This window comes from Phacochoerus africanus, chromosome 4, assembly GCF_016906955.1.
Source record: "Phacochoerus africanus isolate WHEZ1 chromosome 4, ROS_Pafr_v1, whole genome shotgun sequence".
Classification (NCBI taxonomy): Eukaryota; Metazoa; Chordata; class Mammalia; order Artiodactyla; family Suidae; genus Phacochoerus; species Phacochoerus africanus.
Genome location: NC_062547.1, coordinates 66,347,355 through 66,365,191, shown reverse-complemented (window position 1 = coordinate 66,365,191; position 17,837 = coordinate 66,347,355). Strand labels below are relative to the sequence as shown.

Genomic DNA, 17,837 nt, shown 5'->3' with positions numbered 1-17,837 from the left:
ATCACGGTCCACAGCTGGCTGTGTATACCTACAGATCATTTTCTACTGAGCAGAGTCTAGGAAGATACCTTGTGGATTGGTGAAAGCTTTCTGCTGTTTAAGAGCGGGAGCACGGTGGGTGAGGGGGAGGATGATGGAGAGGGTCTGGGCCTGGTTGGAACCCTAAAGGAGGGAGGGAGGGGGTCGGAGCTCTGGGCAGATTTGAAGGGTCCAAGGTGGTCAGCTTGATGGGGAGATTGCATAAGGGCCCAGGCCACCATTCTGGGCAGGGACAAGAGACTTGATGAAAAGTGAGTGTCACATTCAGCAGATGGGGCTCTCATGGCAGATTGAAGGCAGGGGTGGAATGACACTGGTTCTGCATCCATCATCCCCGCTGCAGACTCTACTCCAGCCAACAGCCCTCTTCTGCTCAGTCCTCTTCAGCGTCTTCAGCTAGGGTTCAGCTTAGTCTGTTCAGGATGCTCAAACAGAATACCATGGACTGGATTGGGAGCTTACAAGCAACATTCATTTATTTCTTGCAGTTCTAGATGCTGGGAGTCCAAGGTCAAGATCCTGGTGGATTCAGTGTCTGGTGAGAATCCACTTCTAGGTTCATAGACGGCTGTCTTCTTTTTGTGTCTTCATGTGGTGGTGGTTGGGTCTCTCTGGCACCTCTTTTGTTTATTTTATTTACATTATTAATTAAAAAAAATTTTTTTTGGTCTTTTTAGGGCCACACCTGCAGCATATTGCAGTTCCCAGGCTAGGGGTTGAATCAGCTGCATCTGCCTGCCTGCACCAGAGCCATAGCAACTCAGCATCCCAGCTATGTCTGTGATCTACACCACAGCTCGCAGCAACACTGGATCTTTAACCCACTCGGCAAGGCCAGGGATTGAATCCCCATCTTCATGGATACTAGTCGGGTTTGTTACTGCTGAGCTACGACGGGAACTCCATCTGGCACCTCTTTTTTTTTTTTTTTGTCTTTTTTGCCATTTTTTGGGCCGCTCCCGTGGCATATAGAGGTTCCCAGCCTAGGGGTTGAATCGGAGCTGCAGCTGCCAGCCTACGCCAGAGTCACAGCAACAAGGGATCCGAGAGCCGCATCTGCAGCCTACACCACAGTTCACGGCAACGCTGGACCCTTAACCCACTGAGGAAGGCCAGGGATTGAACCTGCAACCTCATGGTTCCTAGTCTGATTTGTTAACCACTGTGCCACGACGGGAACTCCTGGCACCTCTTTTAGAAGGGCGCTATTCCCATTCATGAGGGCTCCACCCTCCTGACCTAATCACCCAAAGGCCCCACTTCCTATATATTACACTGGAGATTACATTTCAACAGATGAACTTTGGGGGACACAAACATTCGGTCTATAGCCAGCATGGGTGAGGTAGGGGGACTCCTCATCAGAGTAATTGGGTACAGGAGACACAGGCTCAGGGTGAAGTCAACTCCAATAGGACACACAGTGAATGACAGAGCCAGGGATCAAATGCTTCCTTATCTGGCTGTGTTCCACACTTTGGCCATTTGTGGGCGCCATCTCAGTTTTTCCACACCTACTCTACTGCTTGTACTGTATTGCTGTCATTAATTGAATAGTATCTTTTCAGAATCTAAGTCTACATGGAACCTCAGAATGGGACTGGATTTTTGTTTTTTTCTTTTTTGGCTGCCCAGTGGCATATGGAATTCTCATGCCTAGAATCAGATCCATAGTTACGGCAATGCCAGATCCTTTAACCCACAGTGCTGGGCCAGGGATAGAGCCTACATCCTGGCACAGCAGAGATGCCACTGATCCCATTGTGCCCCAGTGGGAACTCTGGGAGTGGGATGTTTCCTGACACCAAATGGATGGGTTTTCTCCCCCCATGCCAAAATTCTCTGATACCAACTGGATGTCCAAGAAATCAATTCAGTTCTGACACTGTCTTCTTGGAGTCAGCATCACAGGTTAAAGGGTTCAGTCCCATAAGATCACCATCACGTCACACACCAGTCCCAAGGCCTGGTCACCTGTACTCCTGACCAAATGGCTCTAAATCGGCGGTTCCCAAGATCCCTATCTCAGGCTTGATGATTTGCTAGAATGGCTTACAGTTTTGTTTTTTTTTTTGCTTTTTAGGGCCACCCTTGCAGCACATGGAAGTTCCCAGGCTAGGGATTCAATTGGAGCTGCAGCTGTTGGCCTATATACCACAGCCACAGCAATGTAGGATTCAAGCTGTGTCTGCGAACCTACACCACAGCTCACAGCAACGCCAGATCCTTAACCACTGAGCGAGGCCAGGGATCAAACCCGAATCCTCACAGATGCTATGTTGGGTTCTTTTTTTTTTTTTTTTGTCTTTTTGCTATTTTTTGGGCCGCTCCCGCGGCATATGGAGGTTCCCAGGCTAGGGGTCGAATCGGAGCTGTGGCCACCGGCCTGCGCCAGAGCCACGGCAACGCAGGATCCGAGCCGCGTCTGCAACCTACACCACAGCTCACAGCAACGCCGGATCGTTAACCCACTGAGCAAGGGCAGGGACCGAACCCGCAACCTCATGGTTCCTAGTCGGATTCGTTAACCACTGCGCCACGACGGGAACTCCTATCTTTGTTTTTTGAAACCAATCTCTAGCCCTGCTTCCCCTGGTCCTCCTTCGAGGTTAGGGGTGGACCTAAAAGTTCCCACCCTCTAATCACTTGATCTCTCCAGTGATCAGCTCCCATCCTAAAGCCACCTGGAATCCCATCCTAAGTCACCCCATGGCATAAATTCAGGTGTGACCCAGAGGGGACCCTTATGAATAACAAAAGACATTTATATGACTCAGGAAATTCCAGGGGATTTAGTGGCTCTGCACCATGAACTGGGGACCAAGACCAAACATATAAGCTACAGGGACCTTATTTGGAAAGAGGGTCTTTGCAGAAGTCATTAAGGTAAGGATGGAGATGAGCTAATACTGGATTCGGGTGGGGAGTTCTATGTCCAGTGAAAGTGTCCTCATAAGAGCAAAGGACAGGGAATTCCCTGGTGGCTTAGTGGGTTAAGGATCTGGTGGTGTCACTGCTGTGGCTCTGGTTACAGCTATGGTGCAGGTTCAATCCCTGGCCCTGGAACTTTCACACGCTGGGCCAAAACAATAAAAAGAAAAGAAAAAAGAGAGAAAAGGATGCACAGAGACCCAGGGAAGGGAAGGCCTGTGAAGACTGAGCGACAGATTGGAATGATGTGGCCAGAAGCCAAGGACTGCTGGCAACCACCAAAAGCTGGGAAAAGGCAGGAGCAGACTCTCCTTCAGAGCCCTCAGTGGGAGCCAACCCTGCCAACACCTTGATTTCAAGACTTCTTGCCTCCTGAATTGAGAATACATTTCTGTTGTTGAAAGCCAGCCAGCTGGTGGTAATTTGCTACAGCAACCCTAATATTACCATTATTTTCTTTACATTAAAAAAAGCCTCTTGTTCTTCTATTTATTTACTTAATTTTAATTTTTTTTTTCAATTCTGGGACCCATTTGAACCGTCTTCCCTTTTTTTTTTTTTGTCAAACCCAAGGCATATGGAAATTCCCTGGGCCAGGCATTGAATCTGAGCCACAGCTGTGACCTAAACCACAGCTGCAGCAATGCCAGATCCTTAACCCACTGTGCCACAGTAGGAACTCCCTCCCCTCTTTTAAAAAAAAATTAAAAATATATTTTTTTGTCTTTTTAGGGCCACTCCTGCAGCATAGGAAAGTTCCCAGGCTAGGGTTCTAATCAGAGCCATAGCCCCTGGTCTATGCCATAGCCACACCAGATCTGAGTCGCATCTGCAACCTACACTGAAGCTTGCAGCAACGCCAGATCCTTTACCCATTGAGTGAGGCCAGGGATCCAACCCACATCCTTATGGATACTAGTTGGGTTCTTAACCCCCTGAGCCACAAATGGAACTCCAAAAAAATTAAAATCTTTTATCACTCTAAAACACTGTTATCTGTAAGATACTGGCTTTGCTGTGCTGGTGAGACATTATCAAATGCATGGTGAAATTAACAGAGACTCCTGGATGAATGTCCTGTCTCCATCCTCTTCTTACTGATTGTGTTCTTGAAATCAGGCCCTCAAATTTCCCTTTTGGTTCAGGGGGGTAAGGATCTGGCGTTGTCACTGCTGAGGCTTGGGTTACTGTTGTGGCAAGGGTTTGATCTTTGGCCCAGAAAGTTTCACATGCCATGGGCGCTGCCAAAAAGAAAAAATAAAATAAAATTGGGCCCTCATTCCAGTGCTGCCCAGAGTTTCCAAGGAGCCAGAAGTTCCCATAGTTGGGGGGTCCTGACTGGCACCCACACATATAGATCTGGCTCTCTCATGAGCCCTTGAGCTGGGCATTGTCACCCATCCACGCCACTACCTCAGTCCTTTTGATGCCCCCTAAATCATGATATTTCACTCCAAATATGCTACTTTGGCATAAGGTTTATTTTGCCTTTTGTCTTTTTAGGGCCGCCCTGGTGGCGTATGGAGGTTCCCAGGCTAGGGGTCTAATCGGAGCTACAGCTGCCAGCCTACACCACAGCCACAGCAATGCGGGATCTGAGCCATGTCTTCGACCTATACCACAGCTCATGGCAATGCCGGATCCTTAACCCACTGAGCGAGGCCAGGAATCATGCCTGCCTCCTCATGGATACTAGTTGGGATCATTACCACTGAGAAACAATGGGAACTCCTGCTCTTTAATTTCTTATTCTATTGGTCTGGTCTCTTCCTAGACGCTTTTTTTTTTTTTTTTTTTTTGCTTTTTAGGGCCGAACCCAAGGCATATGGAAGTTCCCAGGCTAGGGATCAAATTGGAGCTGTAGCCACCAGCCTACACCAGAGCCACAGCAATGCCGGATCTGAGCCACTTCTGAGGTGCCATTATTATTGGGGGAGCTCTGCCTGCCCTGCCATTTGGACTCCCTCAGCCTCCTTTACTCGAGGTGAGCTCAAGGCTTGGTGTCTGAAGCAAGACCTCGTGGAACTTTCTGCTTTGATGCTGTGATAATAATGCCCACAATAAACAATAGTTTACTACAGGCCAGATACTGCTTTTTCTGAGAATAGCAGAAACTTGGGACTGCTCAGACCTTCCAGGGGGACTCACCAGGCTGAGTGTGTGTGTGTGTTTGTGTGTATATAGTCTGTGTCTGAGACATGCAGACATATATATATGTATGTGTATATATATATATATTTTTTTTTTTTTTTTGGTCTTTTTGCCTTTTCTAGGACCGCTCCTGTGGCATATGGAGGTCCCCAGGCTAGGGGTCTAATCGGAGCTGTAGCCGCTGGCCTACGCCAGAGTCACAGCAACGTGGCCTCCGAGCTGCATCTGCAACCTATACCACAGCTCATGGCAACGCTGGATCCTTAACCCACTGAGTAAGGCCAGGGATCGAACCCACATCCTTATGGTTCCTAGTCGGATTCGTTAACCACTGCGCTACAAAGGGAACTCCTATATATGTGTGTGTGTGTGTGTGTGTGTGTGTGTGTGTGTGTGTATGTGTATATATATATATATATTCGCATACATATATATATTTGTCTGCATCCAAGACATGCAGAAGTTCCCAGGCCAGAAACTGAACTCAGGTCACAGCTGTCACCAGAGCCACAGCAGCCGCGGCAGTGATAATGCTGGATCCTAAACCCAATGAGCCATCAGGGAACTCCAGGCTGAACTATTTTCATAATGTTAGGATGTCCTTTACCTCTGTCACTTTCATCCACTCACATGTGTGTTTGGGGAGATTGGCTCTTGCAACAAGTGGAATGCAGAATCGGATATGAGAATCCAGCCATGTTCTGCGAAGCCAGCATCAAAGAGACAGAAAAATGTAAAACAATGCCTCTCTTTTCATGGAATTTTTTGTTTTGTTTTGGAAAATGCGTTTATTTTTCATTAAAAATATCTGTTATCATTAGTAGATTTATTGTTGATTGTGATTTAAAAATAAATAAATAATTAAAAAAAGTTTCAGTTCTACAGAGTTCCTGTTGTGGCTCAGTGGTAGCAAGTCCGACCAGTATCCATGAGGATGCAGGTTCGATCCCTGGCCTTGCTCAGTGGATTAAAGGACCAGGCATTGGCATGAGCTGTGGCATAGGCTGGCGGCTACAGCTCCAATTAGACTCCTAGCCTGGGAACTTCCATATGCCTCAGGGGTTGCCCAAAAAAGACAAAAAAAAAAAAAGTCTCAATTCTAAGAGTTCTCACTGTGGCACGACAGGATTGGTGGTGTCTCTGGAGCACCAGGACACAGGTTTGATCCCAGCTCTGCACAGTGGATTAAAGGAGCTGATGTTCTGGTGTTGCCACCACTGCAGCGTAGGTCTCAATTATTGTTTGGATCTGATCCCTGGCCCAGGAACTCCATATGCTGTGGGGCAGCCAAAAAAGCAAAAAAATAAATCTCTTTTAATTTCTAAATGGCAAATACTGGTAACTATAACCCACAGAAATAGATGCACTTTGGGGTCCTTAGTATATTTTTAAAAAAGTAGAAAGGATTGCTGAGACCAAAACGTTTGGGAACTGCTGATGTAGAATCATGGTCCAGTCCAGCCCTCTGCCTGTTTTTATTTAATTTAATTTTTTGCTTTTTTATTTTTTATTTATGTATTTTTAGGGCCACACCTGCAGCATATGGAAGTTCCCAGGCTAGAGGTCGAATTGGAGCTACAGCTGCCGGCCTATGCCACAGCCACAACCACTTGGGATCTGCTCCTCGTCTGCAACCTACACCACAGCTCACGGCAATGCCAGATCCTTAACCCATTGAGCGAGGCCAGTGATCAAACCTGCATCCTCATGAATACTAGTCAGATTCATTTCCACTGCACCACCATGGAACTCCCTGTTTTTATTTTTTTGGTCATGCCTGTGGCAAGTGTAAGTTCCCAGCCAGGAATCGAACCTGTGCTATAGAAGTGACAACACTGGATCCTTAACCACTAGGCCACCAGGGAACTCCACTGCTGTTTTTAGATCTATTCTTTTTTTTTTTTAAGGTTTTTATTTTTTATATTATAGTTGATTTACAATGTTCTGTCAATTTCTGCTGTACAGCAAAGTGACCCAGTCAAACATATATATATATATATCTTTTACTCACATTATCCTCCATCATGTTCCATTACAAGTTACGATATAGTTCCCTGTGCTATACATATAGCATAGTTCCACTATAGCATAGTTCTCTGTGCTATACAGCAGTATCTCATTGCTTATCCACTCCAAATGCAATAGTTTTCATCCACTAACCCCAAACGCTCAGTTCATTCCATTCCCTCTCCCTTCCCCTTGGCAGCCGTAAGTCTGTTCTCCAAGTCTATGAGTTTCTTTCTTTCCTGTAGATAGGTTCATTTGCGCTGTATATTAGATTTCATACATGTGGAGTTCCCGTCGTGGCGCAGTGGTTAACGAATCCGACTAGGAACCATGAGGTTGCGGGTTCGGTCCCTGCCCTTGCTCAGTGGGTTAACGATCCGTCGTTGCCGTGACCTGTGGTGTAGGTTGCAGACGCAGCTCGGATCCCGCGTTGCTGTGGCTCTGGCGTAGGCCGGTGGCTACAGCTCCGATTCGACCCCTAGCCTGGGAACCTCCATATGCCGTGGGAGCGGCCCAAGTAATAGCTAAAAAGACAAAAAAAAAAAAAAAGAAGAGAAAAAAAAAGATTTCATACATGTGATATCATATGGTTTTTGTCTTTCTCTTTCTGACTGACTTTACTTAGTATGAGAGTCTCTAGTACCATCCATGTTGCTGCAAATGGCATTATTTTGTTCTTTTTTACGGCTGAGTAGTATTCCATTGCACACCTCCGTCTTTTTTTTTGTCTTTTCTAGGGCCGTACCCGTGGCACATGGAGGTTCCCAGGCTAGGGGTCCAATTGGAGCTGTAGCTGCCAGCCTACGCCAGAGCCACAGTTGTGACCTACACCACAGCTCACGGCAACGCCGGATCCTTAAGCCACTGAGCAAGGCCAGGGACCGAACCCACAACCTCATGGTTCCTAGTTGGATTCGTTACCCACTGAGCCACGACGGGAACTCCAATAAATAAAGTTTTACTGGAACACAGCCACACCTACTCTTTACTTAAGGCTGATTTCCCTGTGCAACAACAGAGTTGACATGCTGAGACAGAGACTGCCAGGCTTCAAAGCTGAAAATATTTATTCTCTGATCCTTTAAGAAAAAGTATGCTGATGAGTGATATAGAACAATGCATTTAATTGGCATTAACAGCTCCATGACTGTTTCCCTCTTATAGATGAGCTAACAGAGGCACAGAGAGGTTAAGTCACTTTCCTAAGGTCACACAGCCAGTGAAGCTGGAGCTGAGCCAAGACCCTCAGAGTCAAATGACTGATCCCAAAGTTGGGGTGTGGTAGATGTCTTTGGTTAGTGTCCCTCTGCTCAGCTTCTGAATCCCCTTCTTCTGATATCCCTTTTCCGGTACCCCAATATTCCTTGAGGACCAGCCCCCTCTCCTTGTCTCCAGATTGTGTGGGATTCTCTGAAATCCCTTTCTTGGGAGAACCAGGAGCTGCCTTTTCAGACCAAAGAAAAGTCTTTCACTTCAATTTGAACAAGGGGTACAGCTGGCCTTTTCCTTACCTGACTCAACATAGCTCTTATTAACTACAGTTTTGTGGCTGTTGACTATATTCACAGAAGCATTCACAGAATAGGCAGGGAGATGAGGCCCTGGGGGTGGAGAGCAGCAGGGTGAGGGTCCCTACCATCTTCTTCCTCCAGGCCAGCTTCTGGAAGCCTGGAGTCCTGGAGTGGGAGTGTACAGGCCTTGTGGGCTGATGGACAGATATGGGGGTTGGGGCTGAAGACGGAGGGAGAACAGGGTGTCAATCCCTTCTTAAGAACCCTGCCCTCACTGGTACCTCTGATACCTGCCTTCAACTTGAACTCGCTGTGACCGTCTTTTTTTTGGCCACTTTTTTTTTTTTTTGCTCTGAACTTTGACCTCAAGGACTCCCCAGTTCCTATAGGTAATTTAGAGGCATCTCAGGAAAGTGTGTGATGGGATACAGCTTGTGGTGGAGCCCTTCAGAGGCAGCTTTTTGGGTGCAGGTGGGTGGGGTGGGGTGGGAGAGCTGGATGCCCAGGCCTGGGGCAAGGCTTACCTCCCACGGTGGGGGATGGTGGGGACGCTATCTGGGCAAAGGGCCCCTCAACTGGTTTCCAGTTACCTCCTCAGCGTGTTTCTAATAGGAGTTTTGCTAACATTTGAGACCTCACACATACATGCTCCCTGGGGTCTCAGTGGCTGATCATGCAGGATGGTCACCAAGGATTGTTGCTTTCAGTACAACCCGGCCTGGAGAAGCAGCAGCAGATGGTGGAGCCCTGGGGGGCTGTGGGGGGTACTGCCCTGTCCCCTATCCTGGTCAGTGTTTTTGGCTTTAGCTTTCTCAAGTTTTTTTTTTTTTTTGTCTTTTCTAGGGCCGCTCCCAAGGCACATGGAGGTTCCCAGGCTAGGGGTTGAATTGGAGGTGTAGCTGCCGGCCTACACCACAGCCACAGCTGCATCTGTGACCGCATCTGTGACCTACACCACAGTTCACGGCAATACCGGATCCTTAACCCGCTGAGCAAGGCCAGGGATCGAACCCACAACCTCATGGTTCCTAGTCAGATTCGTTAACCACTGCGCCACGATGGGAACTCCACTTTCTCAGGCTTTTTTTTTGTCTTTTTTGTTGTTGTTGTTGTTGTTGTTATTGTTGTTGTTGTTGTTGTTGCTATTTCTTGGGCCGCTACCGCGGCATATGGAGGTTCCCAGGCTAGGGATCGAATCGGAGCTGTAGCCACCGGCCTACGCCAGAGCCACAGCAACGCAGGATCCGAGCCGCGTCTGCAACCTACACCACAGGTCACGGCAACGCCGGATCATTAACCCACTGAGCAAGGGCAGGGACCGAACCCACAACCTCATGGTTCCTAGTCGGATTCGTTAACCACTGCGCCACGACGGGAACTCCTCTCAGGCTTTTTAAGGCAGCTGGGACCCCTGGAGCTCTGGGTACCTAGCTCTCGGAATTTTAGGGTCTGCAGCATAAGGAAGTTCCTAGGCGAGGGGATGAATCAGAGCTGCAGGTGTTGGCCTACACCACAGCCACAGCAACACCAGATCTGAGCTGCACCTGTGACTTATACCACAGCTCACGGCAATGCCAGGTCCTTAACCCACTGAATAAGGCTAGGGATCAAACCTGTGTCCTCATGGATAATAGTTGGGTTCATTACCACTGAGCCCCAACAGGAACTACCCTTAGCCACTTTCAATGTGCCTCCTTCCCAGGTTCCCCTGAAGAGAACTGGAGGGCACTTTGCAGAGGATATAAAGACCACTCCCATCCAGAGGCCCTTTGATTCAACTTTTTTTATTTTTTTTCTCTTTTTGAATGTCATGCAATAATTCACAGTCCCAAGCCCACAGTTTTCAAACAAGGTAGGAAAAAGGAAAAAAGAAGCAAAGGAAATCGGTGGTGTTTTTTTTTTCTTTTTTCTTTTTGTTATTTCAAGCAGGACCAAATGTCAGAAAAAAATGCTTCTTTTCTCAATCATTAATTTTTTTGTCCTTTTTAAAATTGTTTATTTGTTTTAAATTGATTTCTGCAGGCAGTAATAGTAGGGTTTGGTATAACCAGCAAGCACTCCTGTGTGTGTCTGAGAACGTGTGTGGGGTATGAGTGTGTCTGGTGGAGGTCTGTGTGGGACGCTGGGTTTCCGCTTCGCTTCTGCCTTTTTCGCCACACACGGGCCACCAGCTCGCGTTCACCAGGGAAAGGAAAGATTCAATTGAGATGATAAAACTCATCAATAGAAGCAATTTTTTTTCTCCCCGTTTTTCTTTTAAAAATGTTTTTTTTTTTTTTGAAATTTCCATTTTCCCCAAGGTTCTCCAAAAATGGCTGAGTTAATTCGAATCCCTTGGCTGTGTGGTTTGTCTGCCCCGGAGGGCCCCCATCATGGGGGATCCGAGCTGGGTTGGGGGCGCGCCGTCGCTGCCCAGGAGCGGCTTGTCCGGGCTGAGGGTCTCTGTGGGACGCCCTGGTGTGTCCTGGACCTGGGGACTTCCTCCAGAGTTCGGGGTCGTCCGGCTGGTCCTCTCTTGGGCCCTCCCGGGCCTCCCCCGTTTGCTGGGCAGATGGCAGCGAGGTGGCCCCGCGGCCGGTGCGGCTCCTCCCCGGGGGCGTGTGCGTGGGGTGCGTGGGGGGGCCGGGCGGGCGCGGGTGCCACCTCGCCCGGGCTTAGCACCAGTCGTCGTCGTCGGTCTCGCTGTAGGCTTCGTGCAGGCCTTTCCGGGAGCCCGGCCCGCGGGGCCTGGCCAGTCCGTGGGCTGGGTAGTAGCCATTGGGGAGTCGCCGGCCGTGCCGGGAAGGCGAGGCGCAGGCCGGGCCCGGGGCCCGGGGAGTCCTGGGCGAGCACATGTGGCGCGCGGGGGGCGGCGCATCGTAGGCGGCGGCCCGGGGCTCCTCGCCGCCGCCGCTGCCCGGGCCGTCGGGCTCGTCGTAGTCGGAGCCCCGATAGTAAGCGTGGTGCCGGGGGCCCGGGGGCCCTTCGGCTGCGTGTGCGCCGGGCGCCGGCCACCGCGCCCCGCCGTGGCGACACGCCCTGGGGGACTCGCTCCGGGCCGGGCCCGGGCCCCGCCGCTCCATCCCGGGCGAGCGGCTGCTGCCGTGGCCTCCCGGGGGCGGCCGCTCCCCGGCCAGAGGCTCAGTCGCGGGGCCCGGGTACCTCCGCGGGCCGCTGGGGGCCGCTCGGCCCGGCCGCGCTGCCGGCTGCTGCTGCTGTTGCTGCTGCTGCTGCTGCGGGGGACCCGAGCCGCCGGCCTTACGGATCACGGGGGAATAGGACACGTGTGGCCGGGGGGTGGAGGGGGTCTGGGGGAGCTGGCGGCGTCCCCGCCGCGGAGTGCTGGTACCAGATGTTGAGGGGGCTGGGCTTCCACTTACGGAACTACTGCCCTACACGAAAATTGAAACAAAGGAAATCAAAAAAAAAGATACAACAAAATCAACCAGAAGGAGACGGGAGGAGACACGGAGGACGGGAGGGTGGGGAGCGAAGGAAAACCAAAGGAGGGCGGGAGAGGGACAGGGAGGAGGAAGAGAGGGGGACACAGGACATTTGAATGGAAAAAAAGGAGAAAAGCAACAGCCACAGGGAGGAGGAAGGGGATGAGGGGAGGAAGGAGAGGAGGGGAGAGGGAGGAGGAGGGGAGAGAGAGGAGGGGAGAGAGACAAGGAGGGAGGGGGAAGTCGAAAACCAACACAACAAAGTGAAAAGAGAAATGAGAAATGGAGTTTTGTAAGTTTTGGGGTTAAAATAGCAGAAGTTTCAAAAATTACTCACAGGCGTCCAGAGGACAGAAATCATAATCGAAACAAAAAACGGAAGCCGGGTTAAAGGAAAGCAAAAGGCAGCAGGCAGCCAGCGTGGGCATGAATTAAAGACCACGCTGGCCGGAAACTCAAAAGTGATCCACAACCAAAGAGGAAGCAGCTTCGGGCAGGCGGGGAGGGGGTGGCAGGCAGGCAGGGGGGCTGGGGTGGGCAGAGTGGGGAATCAAAGTGGCAGGGGGCGGTGTCCACCCCTGCAGAGGCCCCTCTGGCTGGGGGAGCCCAGTGGTGGGCAGAGTCAGAGGTCACAGTGGGAGTGGGAATGGGGACTCTGCCAGAGTGGCTGTGGGGTATGGGCTCCCCTCCTCTCCTGGACCCCAAGGGCTCCCCATCAGGGGTGTCTCCCGCCACACCCACCTGCCGGTGTGCCATGTGCTCACGGCCCTCACTGGGTGAGCGGGACCAGCGGTGGTCCCGGGCCCGGGCCCGGCCATGGTCAGGCCGCTCCTGGGCATAGCGCTCCTTGTCTGGCGGCGGGGGGTGGTGGTGATGGTGGTGGTGATGGTGCTGCCGATGCTTCCGGTCTTTGGGCCGGCCCCGCTCCTGGTCTCGTTCCTTTGATGGCAGGTCCCCAGACTGGGTAGTCATGCTCAGATCTGTCCCCAAGCCTGGGCCGGATGGAATCAAGACAGACAGACAGATGGCTGTGAGGGAGGGGTGGCATGGGCACCTTCCCTTGGACACCAGAAACGGCCTGGTGGGTGTTGGGAGTGGTGCTGGTTCTCTCTGCTATAGCAACACAGGATCTGTCTGAGCTGCATCCTTGACTTATTGCCACAGCTTGCGGCAACACTGGATCCTTAACCCACTGAGCGAGGCCAGGGATCAGACCTGCATCCTCATGGACAGACACTGTTTCGGGTTCATTTTTTTTTTTTTTTTTTTTTTTGCATTTTAGGGCTGCCCCTGCGGCATGTGGAAGTTCCCAGGCTAGGGGTTGAATTGGAGCTACAGCTGCCAGCCTGAGCCACAGCCACAGCCACTGCCACTTGGGATCCACATCTTGTCTGCGACTTGTACCACAGTTCACAGCAACGCCGGATCCTTAACTCACTGAGCAAGGCCAGGGATTGAACCTGAATCCTCATGGATACTAGTCGGGTTTGTAACCCGCTGAGCCACGACGGGAACTCCTCCAGGCCTTTCCGTCTTTGCTCTCTCAGTGTCTGCCCTGCTCTGTCTTCCTCTTCCTCTTCCCCTTACAGAGTCTCCAGGCCCTGAGACCTGAATGGCGACCCACCTGTGTCCACGTCCGTGTAGCGGCCCAGTGAACGCTCGGAGGCTCGGTGGCTGCGGTCTCTGCGCCGCTGGTGGTGCCGCTGGTTCTCCTCGGGCGGCACCCTCTCCAGGGAGTAGTCGTCCAGGCGCCGGGCCTTGGGGCCCAGCACAGAGGCTGAGCGCTTCATGGGGCTGGTGTCTGAGATGGTCTGGGGGTGGGGGGGACAGGCCGGCGGGCTGGGGTCAGCAGCTGGCGCCAAGCAGTCCTGGTCTGTCCTGCCCCACTGGCCATTGGTGACCCGGGGGTGACCATCCAGGGGTGGGACTGGGGAGGGGGGCTCACAGGACTCAGCTCCTGATCAACCAGGGCCCCAGGACTCACTCCTCTGTCCCCTCCTGGGCTCATCCTGAGTTCTGGCTAGGAGGCCCTATTCTATTCACCTGCTGCCAGGACAGGCAGGCGGGCCAAAGGGCAGAGCTTCCTCCGTCCAGGGGAGCCCTGGACCCTGGGTCCTGCCTGCTCTCCAGGTGGGGGAGGGGCCTCTGTCTCTTGTTGGTGTCAGGCCTATAAGCCCAGGGCCAGGCCACCCAGCTCACTGTCCTCCTCAGCCACCTGGGCCTGGAGTTTCCTGCCCACCTGAGTTTGGCTTCTGTGAGGATGGCAGGGGTTGGGGCGGGGGGAGACTGCTTTTTTCATTCTTGGCCTGCAGCCTGGGAGCCTGCATGTGTCTCCCCACCAACCGCCAAGTTGAGCCAGGTTCTTTGCTGGGAGATGAGAGAAGATGGGGCAGACAAGGCCCGGGGCCTGGCCCAGCCGAGGGGCCAGCCTCCCTGCCCGAGGCAGGAGGTTTAAGGGTTGTGACAGGGGAAAGAGCCTCCAAGAAAGAGTAGGTCTGTAGGTCAGGCTTCTGGAATGATGGACCCCCTGGCTTGCGGGGGGGCTTGGCGGGAGGGAGGGCAGGTTCTGTCCCCCCTACGGCATATGTGGGTGTACACAGAGAACACAACACACGAGGATGGGGCTCCACGGGACTGGAGGGGGGTGTGGTCTGCAAAGAAGGGGTGGGGTCTGAGGACAGGAGAGATGACAGGGGGGGTGGGCGGGAAGAGGGGGCCGGAACCCGGCTGGGCAGCGGGCAGGCGCTGCGGTACATACACTGAGGTTATTCCCACGTGGCCGGCCCCTTCTCCTCTGTCACAGCCCCACGGGATGGTGCACACAGAAAAAACAGAAAGAAGGAAATAAATATAGAAGCCGAGAGGGAGAGTGGAGAGGTGGTACATGGAGGAGATGCCAGGGTGGGGAGTGGGAGGAGGAATCTGGGGCAGGGAGGGGAAGGGGGAGGTAGAGAGAGGTTAAAGTCCCTAGTGTGTGGGTGACCCCTGGGCCGGCTGGCCGTCCTCCCAGGGGCACAGAGGAGACAGACAGGAGACACCACAGACAGATGGCAAAGGCACAAGACCAACAGATGGGACGGCGTGGCCGCAGGCCCCTGGCCCTGGGCTCTGCCTCATGCAATGCGTCCCAGCCCTGGCTCCACTGACACTCAAAGCTTGAGGGGGGGCAGGAGGGGGTGGCTGTCAGCTGGCTTGTTCCACCCCTCTCCTGGGGCCCAGATCAGTCCTGGTGGGTGGGGAGGGAGATGGGGGCTTGGCAGCCACATGCAGGCTGGGCGCCTCCCACCGAAGTTTCCAGCAGCTAGAGGCCAGGCCCCTGGCCCAGCCAGGCACAGCACAGCCTTCCACCCCGTGCAGACATCACGGCACAGCGCACGGGCAGCCCGCCACAGTCAGACATGCTGCCCTGCCTCTCAGGGTGGGCAGCCAGCCATGCTTCTGGACCCTCTGTCCCCAAGGGCCCTGGGGCACTGGGATTGCCTGCCTCTAACCAAGCCCTGCATCTGGGTAAAGCAGCCACACGCAGACACACATCAGGCACACGCACCTGCTCCCCGCCAGCAGCCCGCACAGAGATCAGACAGAGAGACGAACCTCAGCTGCCCCCAGGCCCACCCCAGGCTCTGCTACCAGATCCTAGGACCTGGCAAGTTCCCCAAATCTTGCACGTATATGAGCACACACATTCTGTGCATGTACGTGCCTGTGTGCATGTATGCACACACATACACACGCATGTATGTTCCTTTTTTTTTTTCTTTTTAGGGCTGCACCTGCAGCATATAGAAGTTTCTAGGCTAGAGGATGAATCTAAGCTGTGGCTGCCAGTCTAAGCCACAGCCACAGCAATGCTGGATCCGAGCCGCATCTGCAACCTACACCACAGTTCATGGCAATGCCAGATCCTTTAACCCACTGAGCGAAGCCAGGGACTGAACCTGCATCCTCATGGATGCTAGTTGGGTTGTTAACCTGCTGAGCCACAATGGGAACTCTGAGCGTGCTTGTACCTTCTTGATTGTAGCTCTCACCTGGGCCTGACACATCACCTCTCCATACCCCCTCCGTGACCCCCACGTGTGGCCTCAGCACCCCCAATTGGTGATGGTCACTGTACCCCACCCCAGGAGAACCTCATCCCCTCTCAGCTCTCCATCTGGGAGGAGCTAAGAGGAGCAGGACCTCCAGCTGCTCCAGGTGTGGCCCAAAGGGGCAGGGAGCTCCACCCCAGGCCCCAGGGTGGTGGGTGAAAGCCCTCACCTGGTTCTCGGCGGGGAGGCGGGGCATGGAGGCGGCCCGGGTCTGGCCTTCCATGGGGAGGTAGTGCTCACTGTCGGAGTAGCCATCTCTGCCCATCTCTCGCATCTCCACGGACTGCGGGGCAGATGGCGAGGCCCCATGAGCCCCGGGTCCTGACCCATGGACCCCAGGGCTGGCCTGGGGTTTGTGGAGCTGCAGGTGTGGGGGCCAGACCCTCTTGTACCACCCAGGCCTGGAGACAAGGGGGCGGTGAGGGATGGAGGCACCTGAGAGTTGGGCTGGCTGTTGGGTAGATCAGTTGGGGGTCCCCGCTCTGGGCTCCATGTGCCTGTCTTCTGGAACATCTCCTGGGCTCGCTGGGTCACCCAGGATGGACTCTCCTTCATGCCGCTATCATGAGCCATACTGTGTGGGGGCACAGAGACCAGGGCTGTGGTGGGCACTCTGGGGGGTTCCACACCTGGGATAGGCACCCCCATTCCCCCCACCTCCTGGCCAGAGGAACTCACAGGCCACCTCCTGGGTCGAGCTGGGTGGAGGGGAGGGCATTCTGGCCGGGGCCCCCCTCTTGCGTTGGAGATGGGGGCTCCATGCGCTGGAACATGAGAGGTGTCCGGTTCTGGGGAAGCAGAGAGCAGAATGTATGCACAGGGTTGGGGGGAGGGCCAGAGGACAGGTGGAGGAGGGTGCCCGAGGCTTAGGCGCTGGTCAAGGCTGCAGCTCGGACGCTATGCAGGGTATGCTCTTCCCACCCCGGTGAGATCCCAGAAGTCATTCCTTTTTTTTTTTTTTGTCTTTTTAGGGCTGCAACTGCGACATACGGAGGTTCCCAGGCTAGGGATCTAATCGGAGCTGTAGCCCCCGACCCTACACCACAGCCACAGCAACGCCAGATCCTAGACGCATCTGCAACCTACACCACAGCTCATGGCAACGCCGGACTGTTAACCCATTGAGCGAGGCCAGGGATTGAACCTGCAAGCTCATAGCTCCTAGTCGGATTCGTTTCCGCTGCGCCACCATAGGAACTCCAAGAAGTCATTCTTTTTAAATTTTTTTTTTTTCCTTACGGCTGTATCTGTGGCACATGGAAGTTCCCAGGCTAGAGGTCAAATTGCAGCTGCCCACCTACGCCACAGCCATGGCAACACTGGATCCAAGCTGCATCTGCAACCTATGCTGCAGCTTGCGGCAATGCCGGATCTTTAACCCACTGAATGAGACCAGGGATCAAATCTGCCTCTTCATGGTGACTAGTTGAGGTCTTAATCCACTGAGCCACAATGGGAACTCCCTCAAAGTCATTTTTCACACCCCAACACGCGCGCGCACACACACACACACACACACACACACACTCAGGTCTGATCTATCAGCCAGTCCTCTAGACTCTTCCTTCCAAATCCATTCATAATTGGATCACTTCTCACCCCTACAGGGCCCCATCCGGGTCTTGGTTTATCATCTCTGGCCTGGAGCAGAGCAGCTTCCTCCTCCCAGGGCTCACAGCTCCCAC

General features: G+C 53.1%; 1 protein-coding gene across 4 annotated transcripts in view; it reads right to left on the bottom strand.

Annotated features, from left to right (window-relative positions):
* Window positions 1–10,407: 10,407 nt before the first annotated feature.
* Window positions 10,408–17,837, bottom strand: part of CACNA1A (calcium voltage-gated channel subunit alpha1 A) — a 277,546-nt gene continuing 270,116 nt past the window's right edge. For 2 of the 4 annotated variants that reach the window (XM_047776880.1, XM_047776881.1), the window contains exons 41-47: window positions 16,831–16,940; window positions 16,588–16,726; window positions 16,322–16,435; window positions 14,820–14,855; window positions 13,686–13,872; window positions 12,803–13,053; window positions 10,408–12,010 (exon numbers count right to left, since the gene is read on the bottom strand). In XM_047776880.1, the coding sequence (XP_047632836.1) occupies window positions 11,294–12,010; window positions 12,803–13,053; window positions 13,686–13,872; window positions 14,820–14,855; window positions 16,322–16,435; window positions 16,588–16,726; window positions 16,831–16,940 (1,554 nt within the window). In that variant the 3' untranslated portion in view covers window positions 10,408–11,293. The remainder of the gene's footprint in view (window positions 12,011–12,802; window positions 13,054–13,685; window positions 13,873–14,819; window positions 14,856–16,321; window positions 16,436–16,587; window positions 16,727–16,830; window positions 16,941–17,837) is intronic. The other 2 variants (XM_047776879.1, XM_047776878.1) reach the window with 1 other exon arrangement.